This window comes from Lepidochelys kempii, chromosome 15 (assembly GCF_965140265.1).
Source record: "Lepidochelys kempii isolate rLepKem1 chromosome 15, rLepKem1.hap2, whole genome shotgun sequence".
Classification (NCBI taxonomy): domain Eukaryota; kingdom Metazoa; phylum Chordata; order Testudines; family Cheloniidae; genus Lepidochelys; species Lepidochelys kempii.
The window spans coordinates 13,506,371-13,527,218 of NC_133270.1; the positions used below are offsets into that span (position 1 = coordinate 13,506,371).

A 20,848-nucleotide genomic window follows, 5' to 3' on the forward strand; every position below is an offset into this window, starting at 1 on the left:
CCCTCCCCTACCCGGTTTCATTCTACTTTCCTGTAAGCTAAGCACCCTCCCCTCCCCCCTTCTATCACCGCTTGCAGAGGCAATAAAGTCATTGTTGCTTCACATTCATGCATTCTTTATTTATTCATCACACAAATAGGGGGATAACTGCCAAGGTAGCCCGGGAGGGGTGGTGGAGGATGGAAGCACCGGGTGGGGTGGTGAAGGAAGGAAGGACAAGGCCACACAGCACTTTAAAACTTTAAAACTTATTGAATGCCAGCCTTCTGTTGCTTGGGCAATCCTCTGGGGTGGAGTGGCTGGGTGGCCGGAGGCACCCCCACAGCGTTCTTGGGCATCTGGGTGAGGAGGCTATGGAACTTGGGGAGGAGGGCAGTTGGTTACACAGGGGCTGTAGTGGTGGTCTGTGCTCCTGCTGCCTTTCCTGCAGCTCAACCATACGCTGGAGCATATGAGTTTGATTCTCCAGCAGCCTGAGCATTGACTCCTGCCTTCTTTCAGCAAGCTGACGCCACCTACCATCTTCAGCCTGCCACCTCTCCTCGCGGTCATATTGTGTTTTCTTGAGGGTAACACAGAGAGATAAAGAACGGATGTTGTTTGAATGCCAGCAAACACCGGGTCCATACGCTGCAATGCTTTGTTCTGCAATGATTCCTGACTACGTGCTACTGGCCTGGCATGGTAAAGTGTCCTACCATGGAGGACGGAATAAGGCTGCCCTCCCAAAGACCTTTTGCAAAGGCTTTGGGAGTACATCCAGGAAAGCTTTATGGAGATGTCCCTGGAGGATTTCTGCTCCATCCCCAGACAGGTTAACAGACTTTTCCAGTAGCTGTACTGGCCGCAAATGCCAGGGCAAATTAATCATTAAACACGCTTGCTTTTAAACCATGTATAATATTTACAAAGGTACACTCACCAGAGGTCCCTTCTCCGCCTTCAGGGTCCGGGAGCCTGCCTTGGGTAGGTTCGGGGGGTACTGGGTCCAGGTCCAGGGTGATAAACAGATCCTGGCTGTTGGGGAAACCGGTTTCTCCGCTTCCTTGCTGTGAGCTATCTACAACCTCCTCCTCACCATCATCTTCCTCGCCCCCAAAACCCACTTCCGTGTTGCCTCCCACTCCTGGGACAGAGTCAAAGCACAGAGTTGGGGTAGTGGTGGCTGCACCCCCTAGAATGGCATGCAGCTCATCATAGAAGTGGCATGTCTGGGGCTCTGAACTGGAGCGGCCGTTTGCCTCTCTGTTTTTTTGGTAGGCTTGCCTGAGCTCCTTAATTTTCACGCGGCACTGCTGCGGGTCCCTGTTATAGCCTCTGTCCTTCATGCAACTGGAGATTTTTTCAAATATTTTGGCATTTCGTCTTTTTGAACGGAATTCTGCCAGCACGGATTCGTCTCCCCATACAGCAATCAAATCCCGTACCTCCCGTTCGGTCCATGCTGGAGCTCTTTGGCGATTCTGGGATTGCATGGTCTCCTGTGATGATGAGCTCTGCATGGTGACCTGTGCAGGTGAGTTTGCCACGCTGGCCAAACAGGAAATGAGATTCAAAAGTTTGTGGGCCTTTTCCTGTCTACCTGGCCAGTGCATCTGAGTTGAGAGTGCTGTCCAGAGCGGTCACAACTGAGCACTCTGGGATAGCTCCCGGAGGCCAATACCGTCGAATTGCGTTCACAGTACCCCAAATTTGACCCAGGAAGGCCGATTTCAGCGCTAATCCCCTCGTCGGGGTGGAGTAAAGAAATCAATTTTAAGAACCCTTTAAGTCAAAAAAAAGGGCTTTGTCTTGTGGACAGGTGCAGGGTTAAATAGAGATAATGCTGCTAAATTCGACCTAAACTCGTAGTGTAGACCAGGCCTGAGACTGCTCCACTGCTAAGCTCACTTTGCTCTCAGGAGGGAGAGCTCAATGACATAAAAGGCATTTCAGGGTAGTGAACTAAGCACAGGACCGAGAACAATGACGTTATAGTTAGGGTTTAATCTTGCATGATTAAGGCACATTAAAGGGCTTTAATTTGCCTGGATCATCAAGACCTGCACTGCCAGTTCCCAGTATAATAAAGTGTATTTCTGACAGCATCAAATTACAGGCCTGCAACGTGACTTCACGTGCATTATCTGGGTACCTGAGTCGTGCAGGACAGACAGAACTGAGTGGGGAGACACTTTGTTTAGGAACATTGGGGGAATGTGTGGTCATGTGACCTAGTATGCTTGCTGGCAAAACCTTTAGTAATTAAAAAGCATTATTAATATCTCAAATCAGTTTAATCATTTAATATTTTTACTGATTGTATATTTCTCTTTAATCAAATCATTACAGAGAGTATATAGTTATTGTTTTTAATTGGTTTCTTGAGTTTGAATTATTTGTGAGTTCAAGTGTGGTAGCCACTGCTTTAGTGTGGTTAATTCTTTGTCTCACTGGAGGCACTACCAAGAAGTCTTTTTCTTTAGCACACCAGGAGGAGGAGTTGGCCATCTATCAGCAGCACAGCAAAATGAGACCAGATGACAGAAATTTTGGGACTGTCCAAAGACTGTGAGGTAGGAACATAAGAATAGCCATATTGGGTCAGACCCAGTGGTGAGCTGGAGCCGGTTCGCACTGTTTCGCTCGAACCGGTTGTTAAATTTTGAAGCCGGTTTAGAACCGGTTGTTAAAGGGGTGGGCAAACTCTGGCCTGCGGGCCAGAGCTGGCCCGCGGGACTGTCCTGTCCGGCCCGCCTGAGCTCTCGGCTGGGGAGGCTCCCCTCAGAATCCTTTTTTAATTTTTACTCACTGGGCGGCGCTCTGGGTCTTCGTTGGCACTTCGTTGGCGGGTCCTTCACTTACTCCGGATCTTCGGCGGCACGTTGTTCAGTGCCACCGAAGACCCAGAGCGACTGAAGGACCTGCCACCAAAGTGCCTCCGAAGACCCGGAGCGACTGAAGGAACCGGTTCTTCAGCTGTTGGCAGCTCATCACTGGTCAGACCAATGGTCAATCTAACCTAGTATCCTGTCTTCTAACAGTGACTGGGGCCAGATGCTTCAGAGAGAATAAATAGAACAGGGAAATGTATCAAGTGATCCATCTCCTGTCATCCAGTCCCATCTTCTGGCAATCAGTGGTTTAGGGACAACCAGAGCATGGAGCTGTGCCCCATATCATTTTGGCTATTAGCATTTGCTGGACCTATCCTCCATAAACTTCGCTAATTTTTTTTTTGAACACAGTTATCCTTTTGGCCTTCACAGTATCCCCTGGCAATGAGTTCCACAAGTTGACTGTGCCTTGTGTGAAGAAGTACTTCCTTAGCTTTATTTTAAACCTGCTGCTTATTAATTTCATATGGTGACCCCTGGTTCTTGCGTTATGTGGAGGGGTAAATAACATTTCCTTATTTACTTTCTTCACACTATTCATGGTTTTATGGACCTCTATCATATCTCCCCCAGTCCTCTTTTTTCTAGGCTGAACAGCCCCAGTTTTTTAAATCTCTCCTCATATGGAAGCTGTTCCATACCTCTAATAATTTTTGGTGCCCTTCTCTGTACTTTTTCCAATTCTAATATTTTTTTATATGAGGTGACCAGACCTGACACAGTATTCAAGGTGTGGAAGTACTATGGATTTACATAGTGGCATTATGATGTTTTCTGTTTTATAATTTATCCCTTTCCTAATGGTTCTTAACATTCTGTTAGCTTTTTTGCTGGCCACTTCACACTGAGCAGATGTTTTCAGAGGACCATCCACAATGACTCCGAGATCTCTTTCTTGAGTGGTAACAGCTAATTTAGACTCCATAATTTTGTATGGGTAGTTGGGATTTTTGTTTTCCAATGTGCATTACGTTGTATTAATCAACATTGAATTTTATATGCCATTTTGTTGCCCAGTCACCCAGTTTTGTGAGATCCCTTTGTAACTCATCACTGTCAGCTTTGGTCTTAACTATCTAGAGTAATTTTGTATCATCTGAAAACTTTGCCACCTCAATGTTTACCCCTTTCTCCAGGTCATTTATGAGTATGTTGAACAGCACTTGTCCCAGTACAGATTCTTGGGGAACCCTGCTATTTACCCGTCTCCACTGTGAAAATTGACATTTATTCCTATTCTTTGTTTCCTATCTTTTAACCAGTTACTGATCTATGAGAGGACTTTCCCTCTTATCCCATGACTACCTACTTTACTTAAGAACCTGTGGTGAGGGACCTTGTAAAAGTCTTTCTGAAAATCCAAGTACACTATATCCATGTTTGTTGACCACCTCATTGACTTGTATTTACAATATATCCTTGGCATAGGGTTGACAACCCTCCCGGATTGGCCGTGAGTCTCCTGGAATTGGGCTTGTTCTCCTGTTACTGAAGCCAATCAGGGAGATTTTAGGCTGCTAAAAGTCCAGTCAGCTGTGCAGTGGGGCTAAGGCAGGCTCTCTACGTGCCCTGGCTCCGTGTGGCTCCCGGAAGTGGCTGGCATGTCCCTCTGGTTGCTAGGTGCAGAGACGGCCCGGGGTCTCTGTGTGCAGCCCTCAGCCCAAGCGCTGACTCCGCAGCTTCCATTGGTCAGGAACTACAGCCAATGGAAGCTGTGGGGGTGGTGCCTAAAGGCAGGGGCTGCACGCAGAGCCACCTGGCTGCCCCCAAGCCTAGGAGCCAGACTTGCCGGTGGCTTCCAGGAGCCTCCCGAGGTAAGCACCACCCGGCTGGAGCCTGCACCCCAACCCCCTCCCCATTGCTGAGCCCCCTCCTGCACCCAAACTCCCTCCCAGAGTCTGCACCCCTCATCCCCTCCTGCAGCCCAACCCGCTGCCTCAGCCCTGAGCCCCCACCACACCCAAACTCTCTCCTGGAGCCCGCACACCTCACCCCTTCCTGCACTCCAATCCCTGCCCAGACTCAGCCTGGAGCCCCCTCCCACACTCCAAACCCCTTGGCCCCACCCCCATCCCAGAACCTGCACCCCCTCCTGCACCCCAACCTCCTGCCCCCAAGCAGAGTGAGCAGGGGATGGGGCCTCCAAGAAGGGGTGGGGCCTTGGGGCAGGGGCGGGGCAAAGGTGTTTGGGTTTCTGTGATTAAACAGTTGGCAACCCTATCTTGGCAGGAATTTATAAAGCTGCTATGGAGAGCTCAGTACATATCTTTAATTCAGCATTATTCTCACAATGTTGGAGCTTCATAAGATGCTCATTTCTAGAGATCAATATACCCCATGCCCATCTCCTGGGTCAATTACCACTGCTTGGTGATGCCCTGGAGTGGAGATCTGCAGAGTCATTTTGGGGGCATGAAGAAAGCTTGCTTGCTTACTTGCTTGCTTACTAGAAGTAGAACCTGTACTTCTCTGAATATATGACCTCTGCAGATCCACAGTCACCAACCCTTTTCCCCAGTTCTCTGAGGTTTAAGATTCCTTGCAAGGAAAAAAGAACAGAGGGAATCCAGAATAGACACAAGCATGTGCCTTGAGCCACTGATTGTTCTCTGCTCTGGAATGGAGCTGCAGCTTATGTGATTCCTTGGGTGTGGATATGACGATATTTGGAGCATTTCAGTTACTGGAAAGTATCCTTCTGCACACCCCAAAGTCAGAGCAGGTAAGCCAATGAAAAATAAAGTAATCCATAATTAAATCTACCTCAGTCCCCTAGCATCCCCTTAAGTTTACCGCAATCACTGAAGGCTTATATTTCAGACTTTTAGGTCCTCTGAAAGAGTCACAAGAATCCCAATGAAAGGAAATCACTGGATTTGCTGCCCTTTTATTTATCACACATATGATTGTTACATACTACTATGAAAAAGCTTTAGGGCTCTGAGCACAAGGGAGCTCTCAGGTTGAATTAGAGTTGGAAACAATCTCCATAGTTTTTGTTTATTTTGATACACACAGATTGCTAGGATTCCTGCTCTGCATTTTCTAGGAGGAATAGGGATTGCTGTTAAACTAGTCTATCTGCAAGAGTCTTCTGAGCAATTTGGTCTGGAGTCACTTCAAGGCAGTAATCAACGAACCCACCCCTTTTACAGAGCCATTTTTTGGAGTTACAGCTACACTTTAAGACTCTTCCTCACTTTCTGTAGCTGAGCAGAGAGAGATGGGCTGTGGAAGTGTTTCATTTCCTATATGATGTGGAGTTCTTCCCTCACAGCCTAAGACCAGCCACACATGCAGCTAGGAGGCCAGAAGATGCAAAAGAAATAAATGTACTTTTTAAATAAACGTTTAAATAAACGTTTCAGGCCACCATCTTCAGCAGCCTAGGTTTCATTTGCTCTTTTAGTTGTGGCTCAATCAGCATGTTATTCAAATCCTGGAAATTCAGGATCACCTTATGTGCTTCCTGGAAAAGCTCCTTCCCCACAGCTTTCTCCACTCGATTGTACCACTCAACCAGTTTGGGCATGTCCTCAAAGATATTATAACCAATTGCTATGAGCTGCAGAGAGAGACGTAGCTGCGAAACACTTGGGTGAGACTTCGATAAGGAAATTCACCACTTACACAGCAGAATCCATTCTTGGCGAGTGCAGGAGTGCAGGAGGTGTCACTGACTTGGATTTACTTGTGATTGCCACAGGTAGGAAAAGAAGTCAGCAAGGGTGTCACTAAAAGCTGGAGGATGACACCCTCAGTCTTTTCTCTCACCTGCAATAAGAAGCACCTGACCTGGATTTCTGTGCCCATCCCCCCAGGTTAATGACAGCTGCTTTATGATCAAAGGGGACTGGAACTATGTTCCGCCACAGTGCTACAAGTCGAGTAGTCTGGGCTGGATTTTCAGGCGCTGTGATTCATCTGCTCACCATATGCAGGGGGGCATACTGAAAATATAATAAATGTATCAGATGACACAGTAACATGCATCTTTTCCAAGATTAACAAATTCAGACACCAGTGTTTTTCCCACTTTCGACCTGCAGATGGTATGACTGAGCTTGTCCACATCACAGTGACTAACTCCAGAGACAGTCAGTGCTGCTACTTGTGTCATCCAGAGGGGGAGAATGGGAGGATGTCACTGCCAGCCTGGAAGTGAGCTTCTGACCTATCCTAAGTGCGATCCATTTAATATTTAGAAACGACCCATCCAGAAATCTGAGCTGCTGGAGAAGTTTCTGGTTAGTGTTTTGTAGGCAACGTACAGGGAAGCCATTGCCTTGTGGAGGAAATAGTCACATGGGATCCCTCTCCCTCTGTCCCCATGCCAGGGCATTCCTGAGCATTTGTTCTCCCTTAGGAGAATGATATTACCTTTTGGATCTTGCATTAGGAGAATTAAGAAGCTGCAACTATGGATGAAATCCTGAGGGGGTGGGTCAGGCAAACGGGAAGAGAAAGAGCTGTGAGAACCTCATTCAGTCTGTGCTCAGCATGCACCTGCTTCACTAGGTGTCTGACGTCCTTGCACATACTTTGCTCCCCATCTCTATCCTGTGCTGATAGGGTACAGAGCACACCCATTTGGAAGTGGTACAGCATGCTGTCCAGTGGCCAAGCAGTTCAGACAGCGCTGCTTTCCTCATCCTTCTCCAGCCCTTACCTGCATGAGCTCCGTAACTGCCACCAGGTCTGCCAGAAAAATCTTGTTGCCTACAAGGAAGGGTTTGTCCTGCAGGAACTTCTGCTCTAACTGCTTCAGGGGAATGGCCAGGTACTCTAAAGTTTCCTGCAGCTTCTCTTCAGAAGCTGTCTGGTCCATGTATAAAGGAAACACCACCTGTGTGGGGAAGAGGGTATAGACTTAGCCTTCATACATCTACACACACTTGATCCTGTTTAGTAATTGTGAAAAAGGTAAGCTCAGTGATCATCATGCTGCAGCCAGTGCCACAGTAACGAACAACAGTGGTGCTGTTTGTGTGGATAATACACAGACGGGAAGTCTAGACTCATACAGAGATCAAGTCCCTTATCTTAAATTAGAAGATGATCACTTGTCCTCCAAAATGTTTACAGTTAGGGAAGTAATGCTCAAAGGAGAAAGCAGAATAAAAATTCTCAATAATTCACAGCCTTAGGAGGCTGACAGCATATGATTTCTGCCCAAGATGGTGGATGGGGGGAGGGATAGCTCATGGGGGGAGGGATAGCTCAGTGGTTTGAGCATTGGCCTGCTAAAGCCAGGGTTGTGAGTTCAATCCTTGAGGGGTCCATTTGGTATCTGGGGCAAAAATTGGGGACTAGTCCTTTGAGCAGGGGGTTGGACTAGATGACCTCCTGAGGTCCCTTCCAACCCTGATATTCTATGATCTCTCTCAAGATCTGCTTATTTGCAGGTATTGGAACTGGCAGGGCTGCAGGGGAGGAGAAGGGGAACTACGGTCAAAGAATAGGATAGGAAGGCTGGTCTAGTGATTAGGGCACTAACCTGCGTGCTTCGGTAGGCCTGGGTTCAGTGCCCTGCTCTGACACAGACTTCCTGAATCACTTGCACAGGTCTCTCTGTGCCTCAGTTCCACATCTGTAAAATGGGGATAACAGCACTGTTCTACTTCATAGGGGGTTGGGAGGATGAATACATGAAAGACTGGGAAGTGCTCAGATACTACAGTAATGGGGGTTGTCACAGTTTCAGGGAAACTGCACCTGTATTCCCCCCACCGTTGTCCCTCAAGGGCACACACGTAAGGTTTCCGGCTCTCACCATCTACTCTCTTGCTCAGAAACCTGCGTCTCGTTGCCTCTGGACCAGGGTTTTAAGGCTGCACAGCTACCTGTCTTATGCTGTGATTTCCCCAGCAAACCAATCTACCTAAAGGCCATTGCCTGTGTTTTGCTTTGCTTTCTCTCTCAGGGCTATGACCAATGTACTGCCAGCAGTTACAAGTTATTATACAGCTCTTTCTAAGCAAGCACATTTATTCTTAAGGTAAAACCATTACAGAGAAAACATGTATAAAACAAAAGTTCCTATACATGTGCTCAAAACTTACCAGAGGTCACCAATCAGTCACTTAGTAGGCCATAGTCTTTCCAACCCTTTTGTAAAGGTCAAGGTCCTTGGACAGAAGGTCCTGTCCATATTCTGGATCAGAATGAAGGCCCTGAGTCAGTTTAACCACAGCCTTTTTATGCCAAAAGCCCTCTCTTTATGTCTGTTAGTCTCTGGAAAATCCAGTTTGGACCAGTAGATGTGCGCTTCCCCAGGGGTAGTGCCTCTCTGGAGGTGTTTACAACCTCAGTTATTCACTTTTTTCACTCTCCTGCACGTTTCTGATTCCTAGAGGAGCTGTGGTAACCCTTCCCCCTGGAATTGCATACAATCCCTGGCCACAGTAGCACACAAACTTACAACAATATGTTCCCCCAAAGATACTGGATGTGGTTGCAGTATCTGTCACAGGGGCCATAGAAAGTACCAAAGGTAGATAGCATTAGGTTCTGGAGCACAATTCTCCACCATGGGAAATTCAGCAGCTGCTGACTCACACGAGGTCCAGCTTTGGATATTTAAATCTCTTACCTTGAGCCAGAAAATCTTTAAAACACTTGGCCGGATGGCAGAATGTTGCCAGGCCAGGTATTCATCTACCCAGGCTCATTTCTTCATATCCAATGGGTACCAGTGGTCAGGGGTTTTATACTTCTGACTCAGGTAGGCAAGAATTGCAGGACTGTCCAAGTATAAAGAGAAGAAGATAGGCAGGTGAGTTAAGGTGAAAGAAAGTTTTCATCTGCATCCCTTTCCCCTTCATTTCTTCATGTTACTTGCATTATAAAGCATAGGAATGGAGAATGGTAGAAGGGGACAGCCAGGAAAAAGGGAAAGTTAATGGAGATAAAAAAATTGAAGTGGGGAAACAGGAGGACGGAATAAAGAATTTGAGAGTTCTGAGTTTGTTATTCCCCTCCAGTGAGCTATATTTGCTTTAAACACCTGAGCAACATTTATTAATGTAATTCTGCTGGGATGATGGGAGACAAGAAAGATTGGAATTCTGGGGACAGAGACTTAGGGAAGAAGGGTGACAGGAAGCAGGAAAAGTGATCTTGAATTGAGGAACAAGTGGAGCACCAAGGCCAGTATATTGCAAGAAATCCACCTATGGCATCACATTCCTAATGGTTCCACTTGTGGGGAAAAACAGAGATAACTTTATTCTAAAGACTGCATCACTCTCCAAACAGACAGACAGGCCTTGATGAGATTCCAAGCTGGGTCCCCATGGAACATTCAGCCAGATTGCAGCGGCAGTGAGAAGAGCAATCTCAAAACAGCAGAGAACTCTTATCATCCACTTTTCCTTGCCTGCTTCAGGCCAAAACCATCATCCTACAATGGATTGCAGCTGACAGATGTGCAGCCTCAGAAGGATTAAAATTATGAATAACGGGATAAGAAAGAGAAGTGTGTACTTCTATGGAATTCTTACCTTTCTGCTAAGGTGAAATCTCCATCCTTCAGTGCTGGCACTTTCCTTAGGACATTCACCTTGCCAAATCCGTCACTGTGCTGTTGCCCTGGAAACAGTGAGAAAAAACTCACCAGTTATGAGACTGGTAGCTGGACCAATGGAAGCTAAAGTGAAAGGAGCACCCAGCTCGGACTGGACTCTGCCCACAAGAATGTCCTGCCATCATTTTATGATGCTTATAGGAACCTTTGTGATATACAACTAGAGTTTTTCCCATATCATGTATTTGTTTGAAAAAAGGGACTATATCGGAGAGAGACAAAAGACCTTGCCCAGATTTGACAGTCACCTGGAGCAGGGGATTTGCTGTTGCAAGAGGATTCAACCACTGATCTCTGTCACTGGGAATGGCAATTGTGCAACTTGCTGAAGTGTTACTCACAAATGTCCACTATGCAGTAGAAAGCGAGTGTGCCAAGGTCTTAGAGGCAGGGAAAGAAGAGGGAGATTTGAATAAAGGCAACTGAACATCTTAAATATATTTTCATATTTGTGAAGGAAATAGGCATGGCCTGGAAGAAACACATTTGTGCACAGAGCATTATAATGAGTCAGATGGTCACTAACCCCCCACTCTTCCTCATAGGGAAAGTCAAAGCTAAACCATTTTCTTGCAGCTCATGAAGGAGACCAACACCAGCTAGGACGGAATAAAGAAAGGAGCTTGAAGACTGTGGATCAATAGAGATCACTGCAGTGGATGAATATCAACTGTAGACAGCCCAGCTGTAGGAGCAAAGTCTCCGCTCCAGTTTGCTAGGCTCTGAACAGCGGAGGACACTTAGCGCTCACATGAAAAGAAGATGCTATCAGCAGAATCTGCTCCCCGGGGAGAGGAGTGGCTGAGGAAGTTTCCAGAGCCCTGACTAGGAAGAGTACGACATGGATGTCAATGACACAGCAGTCAGCTTGTTGCTGCATAAACAGTCACAGAAAATGATTCATCTGCAAACAAGGGTTCTGCGGCTCTGGAATAGCAGAGAGGCTGGAGGTCAGAGTGGATGAGCATTGACCTAGTTATGGAGAGGGAAGCTTACACAGCATTTCCCTGCACTGTTCCTGGCTTGAGGATGCTGATATTAGTGCATCCCTTTCAGGAGACCTCGTGAAATAATTTATTCTTCCCTCTCTCATAGGAGAGTTAAATTCCACAACCATGCTGTTCCAACTGGCAGATGTTAACAGAGTTTGTTATCTAATCAGGTCTTCAGCTTCTTTGGAAACGGGACCGACACAGCAAAGCATAAAAGTGGGGTTTGCGCTTTACTTCGGAATGATCTAGAAAATATATCTCAGAGTTTGATTTTGGTTTTAACTGTTCCACCCTTTCTCCCTGCCCTCACTTCATATTACATGAGAAATCTTGGATTCTCACTTTTCTGGCTTTGCTGGAGTACCTTGGCAAGAACCTGGGGGCCCAAATAGGGATGACACATGAAATGGTAACCTGAGCTGTAACTTCTACCTGCCCTCTAGATGCTGATTAGGTGGTAGACTGAGTGGGGGAGGGAAAACTGGTTGCATAAGTTGCAGCCTCATGTGACTTTAGTGACCAGACCCGCCACAGATCTTGCTAGGCCCTCCTAGAACTACAGAGAGAATGAGGGTCTGGTAAGCAGGGCCGGTGCAAGGATATTTTGCGCCCTAGGCGAAACTTCCATCTTACGCCCCCTGCTGATCCCCCACTTCCCCCTCAAAACCTAGCCCAGCACACAAAGAGCCCCCCCAGCCAGGCACACAGCCCCCCTTCACAGCACTCAGCCAGACACGCAGCCCCCCTTGACTCCCCTCCGCCTTCTCCCCCCCGGCACACAGCATCCCCCCTCCGCCTTCTTCCCGCCCAAGCCCTGCTTGGCACACAACACCCCCCCTCCACCTTCTCCCCCCAGCACACAGCACCCCCCCGGCACACAGCATGCCTCCCCCAGCCCTGCCCGGCCCATGACTGAGTCCTGCTACTGTCTCCAGAGTGTGGCACGCAGCCCCCTCTGGCCCAGCTCACCCAAGCCTCAGCCTGACCATGCCACGGGATCCTGCCCCCTGCTCCAGAGCTTGGCATACATTCCCCCCCCCCCACATCTCCCCCCAGCCCGGCCAGCCACGCCACGCTGCCCCTCCCCCCAGAGCCTGGCACACAGAGTCCCCCCCACCCTGAGCCCCCAGCACCAGCAGGCCCCTGCCTCCCCCCAGAGGGCAGAGCTTCCCAGGAAGCACATGGAGCCCCCTCCCCGGCAGCCCGAGTCTTCCCCCTCACTCCGCCCCCACAGCCCGGGTGCCCAGCCCTCCCGCCCTGCCGCCTGCCTCACCTCCTCGGGTCCGGGGGAGCCGGGGCTGGGCACGGGATGGCATCTGCAAGGGGAGAGGCGGGGGAGAGCGATCAGCGTGTGTGGGGGGGTGACACCAAGCTCAGCCCTCCCCCCTCCACCCAGCCACCTCCCACCTGCAAGCTCGTCACCGCTCATCCTGCCGGAGCCCCTTTTGGCGCCCCCAAATCTTGGTGCCCTAGGCGACCACCTAGTGGTTACACCGGCCCTGCTGGTAAGGTAAAAAATAAGGAGAAAAAACACACGCCTTCTGTTTGTAGGGAGGATAAAGTTTCTGGGGCTGTCTTTGTACATCATAAAGAACCAGTAAAGGCCACAATCCTTTCTGTTGCTCTTGTTTTGCAGTTTATCTTTAAAGAAACTGAAACATGCCCGTTTAAATTATTGGCAGGGAGAGTCAGTGTTCTGAGTTCCTGGATGGTCACCTGGGCACAGACAGCCCATCTGTTTGTTTATTTTATATTTCTACTTAGTGGGACATTAAGGTCTCTGTTTCACATCTGGCTCAGGTCAGTAATGGCTGATAGTTATCATCGGATGGCTGTTCATTGGCCAAGATTCCTTATTCTAGTTCTTAGTGCAGAATTCCTTACATTACATTAATCACCAATATCATTGGCACCCTCTGTGGGAGGCCAAGGGCTGAATGGCCATGGAAACTGAAATCCCCTATAATCCCTGGAGGTGACCTTGTTAGTACAGAGGCAGAGTGGTGAGGTCTGCGGTGTTGCTGCTGTCCCTGTTCTGAGCAGAGTGGGTTGCTTTTGGGGCTCTCAGTCTGGCACCTTTCACCAGCTCTCCATATTCACTAAGTTAAATAAAATTCAGGTGACATTCCAAACAAAAAGGGGGCGGGGGGAACAGGCCAGAAGGCAAAGTACAAAGAGGAGGCTCATTATCTCCAATATTTACAGTATGGAAATGCTGAAGCAAATTCATTCCTAGTTTACTGACATCCAAGGAGTTGCTCCATGGATGCACTTGGCCTTGTATACTTGGATGGGTTCTGATTGCCAGCGGTCATGGTATACACAGCTCTGTTAACAGAGTGAGCTCTTGGCAAAGTTAGGCTTGGTTTTTGGATCCTGTAGCAGATGGAGCAGGCTATTGGGAATTGTCTTCATGGGTATGTGTAGCAAGGTGAGGACGCACCGGTGAGGCGCCTCCTGCTAGTCTAGGGAATTAGCTCTTTTGCAGCTTACGGAGCACCCTCTGCAGGACAGTGTCTCACCTGCCGCTGGCCCCGTGTCCCTCCCAGACCCTGGTGCCCTTTACCTTGGGGTGCTGCCCCCTGTCAGTGCTCCCACACTCTGGGTCTCCCCTCCCAGGGGAACCCCCAACCCTCTAAACCCACCTTGCCTCAGTGGCTACTGCCAGTCATCATCTAGCCCCCACTCACTGGGGCAGACTGCGGTCTGTAATGGGCACTCATCATTGGCAAGGGGTTAGGACCTGCTGCCTTTGCCTATTCCCAGGCAGCCCCTCTGCAGCCCCAGTACCTTTCTGGGCCTTTACTAAGGCCTGCAGCCTGGGGGTTTACCAGGCTGGAGCTCCCCAGCTCCCTTTGCCCTTCCCCAGCACCGTTCCACTTCAGGTACCTGCTCTCAGGCAGCTAACCCTTCTCACTCTGGGGCTAGAGTGAAACTCTCCTGCTTCTGGCCTACAGCCCTCTTATAGGGCCAGTTGTGGCCTGGTTGGGGCGTGGACCCAGCTATGGCCACTTCCCCCAGTCAGCCTAGGTTTGCTTCTTTCAGTCTTTTTCCCCAGCTGCAGCCCTCTCCAGGGCTGCTTTAACTCCTTCAGGGCCAGAGCGGGGTGACTACCCCACTACAGTATGTCTATGGTACAATTAGACACCAGCACTGAGCCAGTACCAGCTGATTCAGGTTCGCAGGACTCGGGGTGAGGGGCTGTTTAATTGCGGTGTGGATGTTAGGGCTCAGGTTCTAGAGCCCAGGCTCCAGCCCAAGGCCGAACATCTATGCACAATTAAACAGCCCCTTAGCCCGAGCCCCATTAGCCCAAATCAGCTGGCACAGGCCAGCTGTGGGTGTCTAATTGCTGTGTAGATATATCTCCATGAGGCTATAGTTGTTGTCCATGTTAATGAGACAAAAGATCCCTGTACCCGAAGGTGAGGATTCTGTATGTGGGAATCTGTGTGGGTATCCTGCACAGTAGCTTTATCGCTGTGTTAGGTTAAAGGGAAACTGCTTCCATGTTGCACAGCCCAACAGTCTAAATGTTCACGAGGTAACAAACACAAGCAAATACACTGTGAAATCCGATATGCTAGGCTGTTAGTTATCACTGGCATCTGAACCTACTGCAGGAGGCAGCCAGCAAGTGGGGAGTGAGGGTGTCCTTTGTGGCACTGGGCAACAGGAGAATTCCATGCAAGGGACTCTGTACCAACTTCCAACCTGCTTTAATAATTTATCAGGCCCATAAAGGACACTAATTGTGTGTTCTTAATAGGCTGTTCCATTTTTAAAGTAGCTTGGGAACTGGTTCTCAGTTTCTTACATGGAGCTCTCATGATGCCATGATGTCATAAATGAGAAATGACACCTTATTGGCTTGGTGTCACACGATGGCCTTTCATACACAATACAGCCATGCTGAGAATTCTGCCACAGGGCTGTGCATTGCACCATTCAGGTTTACAGGGAAAGCATTTCATGCCAACACTGGTTTCAAGTTATTTTGACAGGATTATGGGTTTATGTATTATGATCATGGCTGTGACTGATTTCTATATTCTGTGTACACCTGAGCAGAAGCGATGCAAGGTGTTTGTCAGTGTTGGGGATGGGAGGTTCATCCTTTATTAAAAAAAAAAAGAAAGAAGAAGTTAGAGGTCAGGAATTTGGAGGATGGGTGGAGAGAACAAAACGTAACAGAGAGGGGAGTGAGACCAGTGAACTCTGAATTCTCTCACACAACATAGATGCATAAGAGGGTCCATTTTACATTGACCGTGCTGAAAAGGATAGCCAGTTGCCTTGGGTAGGCTGTCATTCATAGAGGAAGGGCAAAGCTGTGAGAGGGTGAGCCAGTGTGATGTGGCTCACACAGATGATTTTCTTTAGACTTGACCAAGTGCTGCATGCAGGCTGCTGAAAGCAAAGGGAAATTAGTGCATTGAGCACACAGGGCTTAGTAACTAAGCCTCCTGCGGCTGGGCAGGCAGCAACACTGGGGTGCTATTCCTGGACAAGAAAGAGCTCCTCTAACCACAGAGTAACAGCTTCTTTTAGACATACTTGCCTGGTTAAAAACCAGATAAAAAACCAAACATTTTCTTCCTGTGTTAATATCAGCATGAACACGGATGGAATTCTGGAATCCAATTTACATTTTCATCACTGGTACTGTTTGTTGATGTTCTGCATTTCACTTAGCTTGGAGGTGGGAAAATAAATTAGCCCAGTTCACTTTCTGGCTTTTGTGCAGTAGCCGAATGCTGCAGTATGTGCATTGAAAACAAGGTGTCAGGATGCCCTTAAGTCTTTTGAACTGAAGAGGTGTTAAAACTTATAGATCCACCTGAAAGGGCATGCTAAGCTCCCTTGGGCAGGTAGCGGCCTTCTCTGACTTATTTAGTCACTTGACTTGAGGGTGGTGACCTGCATCATTTTTCCAGAGGAGAAAAATAGCATATCTAGGTAAAAGCATCATTACCTGTGTCACCCATTACTGCTGCAGGGGAAGGATTGCATTTCTCATACAAATCTCACCAATCAAGTGAAAACCTTTTGTAAAAGTGTTGGCTTCGGGGTGGATGGTGAAGGGGCTGTTCAATGTTCCAAGAAAAGCAGGCATTTACCCTCCTAACACAAACTCTACATTCTGGGTCTAAATTCACTATCCTTTTAATTATCAGCTACTCTGATCTGTGGATAAAGAGGCTGAATAGGAAAAGCGGCACACCAAGCTAAATAGAGAACGCCTTTCTCTGTCAGATCTCCCATTGACTTCAATGGGATTTAGTCTGGAAGTCCTTATTCCACTATCATTAAGGCAGCAAAACTCCCACTGAAGTCAACATCGGCAAGTGACTGACTCCCCATATTCCTAAGAGCATTCTGCGCCAAAAAATTAAAAATTCTGCACCAGAAAATTAAAAATTCTGCACACAATATTTTAAAATTCTGCAAAATCTGTCAAATAAATGTGGAGGCTCTAGCATGGCATTGGGGAGCACAGGCCACTGGCTGCGCAGAGGTGGGAGATCACTGTGCAGCTCCCCCCGGGACACGGACTCAGCAGTGAGGCTGCACCCACCCTGACACAGTGGAAGGACAGGGCCTGCCCCAGAAACACCTCAGGGCCCTGCCCCTACATGCCAGGTGCACCAGGTATGGGCAGGCAGGCACAGCAAGGCAGGATCCAAGTGTGAAGGGGCTTAGTGTAGGAGGAACCAGGTGTGGGTCGAGACAGTTATGTGTGGGGCAATCTGGGTGTGGACAGCTTAGTGGGGGATCCGGATGCAGGGGAACTTGGATGCACAGGGGCTTGTTGAGAGGTTCTGGGTGCAAAGGTAATGGGACTCTGCGGTGGGGAGGGTCCAGGTGAAGGTAGTTGGGGCTCAGCAGGGTGGGGTCTGGATATAGGGGGGTGTGAGGGACTCAGTGAGGAGTCCAGAAGCTGAGAGAGTAGGGCAGGGATCCAGGTGCAGCTGTTTGGGGCTCAGTGGTATGGGGATCCTCAAACGGGTGTCTCGTCAGGGTGGTCCAGGTGCCGGGGGAGTGGGGCTCATGTGGGGGGCGGTTCTGAGTGCAGGGGGTGAGGCTTCACAGGGGAGTCTGGGTATGAGGGGGTTTGGATGCATGGGGGCTGGGCAGATGGGGGAGCAGCTCCCTGTACAGGGATCCCTCCCCCTGCAGCTGAGGAGCAATGGGTGCAGGAAGCGAGGGGTGGGAGAATTTGCAGAGCTTCCTGCAGCTGGGGGAGAAATCTGGGGGTGGGTTTGACACAGCCCTGGATGCTATGCAGGGGAAGAGGAAGTCCTATCCTGACTAGCAGCTGAGCCTGGCACAGGGTAGGAGGCACCAGCCATCTCTTCCACAGTCCTGCCCCCGTCCTGCAGTGTTTAACCTCTCTGCTGGCTGCCCTGGGCACCTGAAACATACTGCTGGGGAGGTTCTCATGACCGCTCTTGTGGCTTCCCTTTGCTTCCCCATCAGAAAGTCATTTTTCTGCAGGGGAGCAAATAAATCTGCAGGGGACATAAATTCTGTGCATGCACAGTGGCACAGAATTCCCCCACGAGTACTATAAATACCTTGGACAGATAGACAAAGATGTTGGGCTAAATCTTAAACAACAAACCACCCAAATCAGTACTGAATTCTGAATTGGATACAGAGTCAGTGCTTGCTCAAGTGCCTTGCCAGGATTTTGCAATTAGGCCCCAGTGGGGCTTAAACAGCCTTTTACTTCCTGCTCCCATTTCTTTCAGTATCTGGGTTTAGAGTTCCTTCACAACCCAAATTACTGCTGCTAAGCCTCCTAGCTCTCTCATGCTTGTGTACAGAGTAACTTTCCTGCTGCTGGCTCCTAGGAGCCCTTGTCTGACAAAGTTTATTGGGCAGAACTGCTGAATCATAAGCTTTTCCCCACTAATTGGTTGACAGCCCCATTACTCACCTGGGGAGGAGTCATTTGGGGCTCTGAGTAAAATGCCTCAGAGGAGAAGCTGGAGAGAAATGAGACTTTGGTCAAAGCAACACACTCCCCCTCCATTACACCAAGCTGTAGAAGACCAAAACCAAAAGGTTGATCAAAAATAAACCCACACCTCTTTTCTACATAGAGTAACCTCTCATGCAGCAGCATTAACCGCCACACTTGTGAGATAAGCTTCCCTATTCAAAACATGAATAATGCTCAAGAAGGAGTGTGAGGATTCAGGCATGTTTCAGACCAGTTCAGCCCTGGTGGAAGCAGGCATAACTCCCATGGGAGTCAATGAGGATTACATCTACTTATGTTAGGCCTGCATTTAGCTGGCCATGTTTTTGATTAACTCTCCAATGGACATCCCAAGCCTGCCTATTTTCATGGCAGACTGACAGACTTTCCATTCATATAAAGCATTATAGTGACTTGAAATTACAGAAAAGAATACAATAAAATTGATTATGCAAAAGGCTCAGGAGACAGCAGTAGCCAATGGAGGACTGTGGGAAGCTGATTCACAAAGCTTTGACAGCTCCTCATGTGGAATGCATCCGATGAAGTGAGCTGTAGCTCATGAAAGCTTATGCTCAAATAAATTTGTTAGTCTCTAAGGTGCCACAAGTCCTCCTTTTCTTCATGTGGAGTGCAGACCTCAAAGAGAGGGAGCTGGCCAGCACAGAAAACCAGCCAGCTTCCCAAAGGCTGCTTCCCACTGTTGGCCAGCAGCATGTGAGCTCCAGGACTTCTGTGGACTAGTCAGACTTCAGCACTGAAAGGTTTATGTTTCATGCAGCCATGAAGAATTCACCATTTAGATCTGTATGTGCAGGTCAGATGTCCGATATAATGTGTGTATATTGAAGACATATGTAACTTTCAGATACACTTCTGTTCATCTGAGGTTCAGATTATCATGGTTTCTATGTATGGTTTTATACTCACTTCCCCGTCAACATTGGTATCTCAGGACCTAGTTTATCCACTGACTTTAGAAAGCTCCATGGATGTGCTAAAAATGTTCCCCAGACATGTTGTTGCTTATCCCTGTGGCCAAGATTCTAGCCCTAAGGAGACAACGTTCTGCCTAGAGGGAAGAAGAGCTAAAAACAACCTACATTCTTTTGGTCTAGCAGGTACCTCAGAACGTGATCAGTAAAATGGAGGTAGATGCTTACCAAATGCAGAATCTGTGATCACAGATTAGAAATGAAAACCGGGAGACCCTCTGGCACCACAATGGGGAGCCATTGTGTAATGAGCGAAAACAAGGAAAGATTATATACATTTTCTGCGTCACTATCCAGAACATAAAGAAGGGCAGAAAACCCTACTCAAGGCAATCAGAGTAGGCAGAGATTTCCCCTAATCAGTGAGGAAGAAAAACTGCCTAGGGAGGGGAGCGAGAAGAGAACCTCCCCCCATAATATATCACAACCACCACTGAGTCAGAAAAAGACAGCAGTACAAGATGGAGACCCTGTATAAAACCCATCACCCACCTGTTCCTGGCCACAATGTATTTATACTGGGCAGCATCCATATGGCTTGTCAGGTGTTGAAATGGAAGTGGAAAGTACATGGGGCTGGGAAGGGGGAAGCAGAGTAAAAAGAAACAGAGACGGGGAGTAGAGCACAGAGCCACAGCATGGGGCTTAGGACCCTTGAAGCTGCAAAGCGGATAGGAGGCAAGCTCTAGCAGCATTCGGAGTTGGCATCTGCAATGTCATGCCAGAGTAGTAGCCAGAAACTTAATTCTTACCCGTCTATGACAGTCCCAGCTAAATCCCATCTGGCATTTTGCTCCCCAAAACTGAATCTGCCTCCCAGATTCTCTCACTCCAGAAAAGGTTCCCAGGGTTTGAGCTTAGCTTTGTTCATTTCCTTCTTGAAGGTCCTTGACTCACAAAGGCTGAAAGCAGGAAGGGATGGGATGCTTCATAACCTGAGGTCTGTTGGGGGTAACTGGGCTCAGTGCCCTGCCTGGGAAGGAAGAAAGGTAAGCAAACACAACCCCAAGGGGGAGCAAAGGGGTTCAGCTCCCTCACTCACCTTTGAGCACCTCCATTTTTTTGAATGTGAAGGGGTTGTTGTTTTCTTGGCAAAGATGTAGACAGCTCGGCAGGGTGGTGAGAGCAAGTCCAGGTAGAGCTCTAACCCCATCCTACCTGCTGGGCAGAGGGAGCGAGGTCTGTGTGGATGCTGAGATTACCTGTCCTTGGCTGAAGCTGCAGAGAAGGCAGACTGAAGAGAAACTTCTTTCCGTCTCTTAGTTATTGTGTATCATGAGAGCTCCTCTCCTACCGTTCCTCCAGAGGAAAGAGTCAGGGACCAGGCTGAGGTGGCATCTCTCCCTGCCCCACCAGAATGTGAACAATGTACCTTAGCAGCCACCTGTAATGCTGACATTTACATGGAAGAA

At 48.4% G+C, this 20,848-nt stretch overlaps 1 protein-coding gene and 1 pseudogene across 3 annotated transcripts in view; both read right to left on the reverse strand.

Moving 5' to 3' along the window:
- LOC140898673 (glutathione S-transferase theta-1-like) overlaps window positions 1-9,495 on the reverse strand; it is a 34,596-nt gene extending 25,101 nt beyond the window's left edge. For 2 of the 3 annotated variants that reach the window (XM_073312840.1, XM_073312839.1), the window contains exon 1: window positions 923-1,721. In XM_073312840.1, coding sequence (XP_073168941.1) covers window positions 923-1,595 — 673 coding nt within the window. In that variant the 5' untranslated portion in view covers window positions 1,596-1,721. Of the gene's footprint in view, window positions 1-922; window positions 1,722-9,468 lie in introns of those variants that run through there. The other variant, XM_073312841.1, reaches the window with a different exon arrangement.
- Window positions 1,056-20,589, reverse strand: LOC140898867 (glutathione S-transferase theta-1-like; annotated as a pseudogene).
- Between the last annotated feature and the right edge of the window lie 259 nt (window positions 20,590-20,848).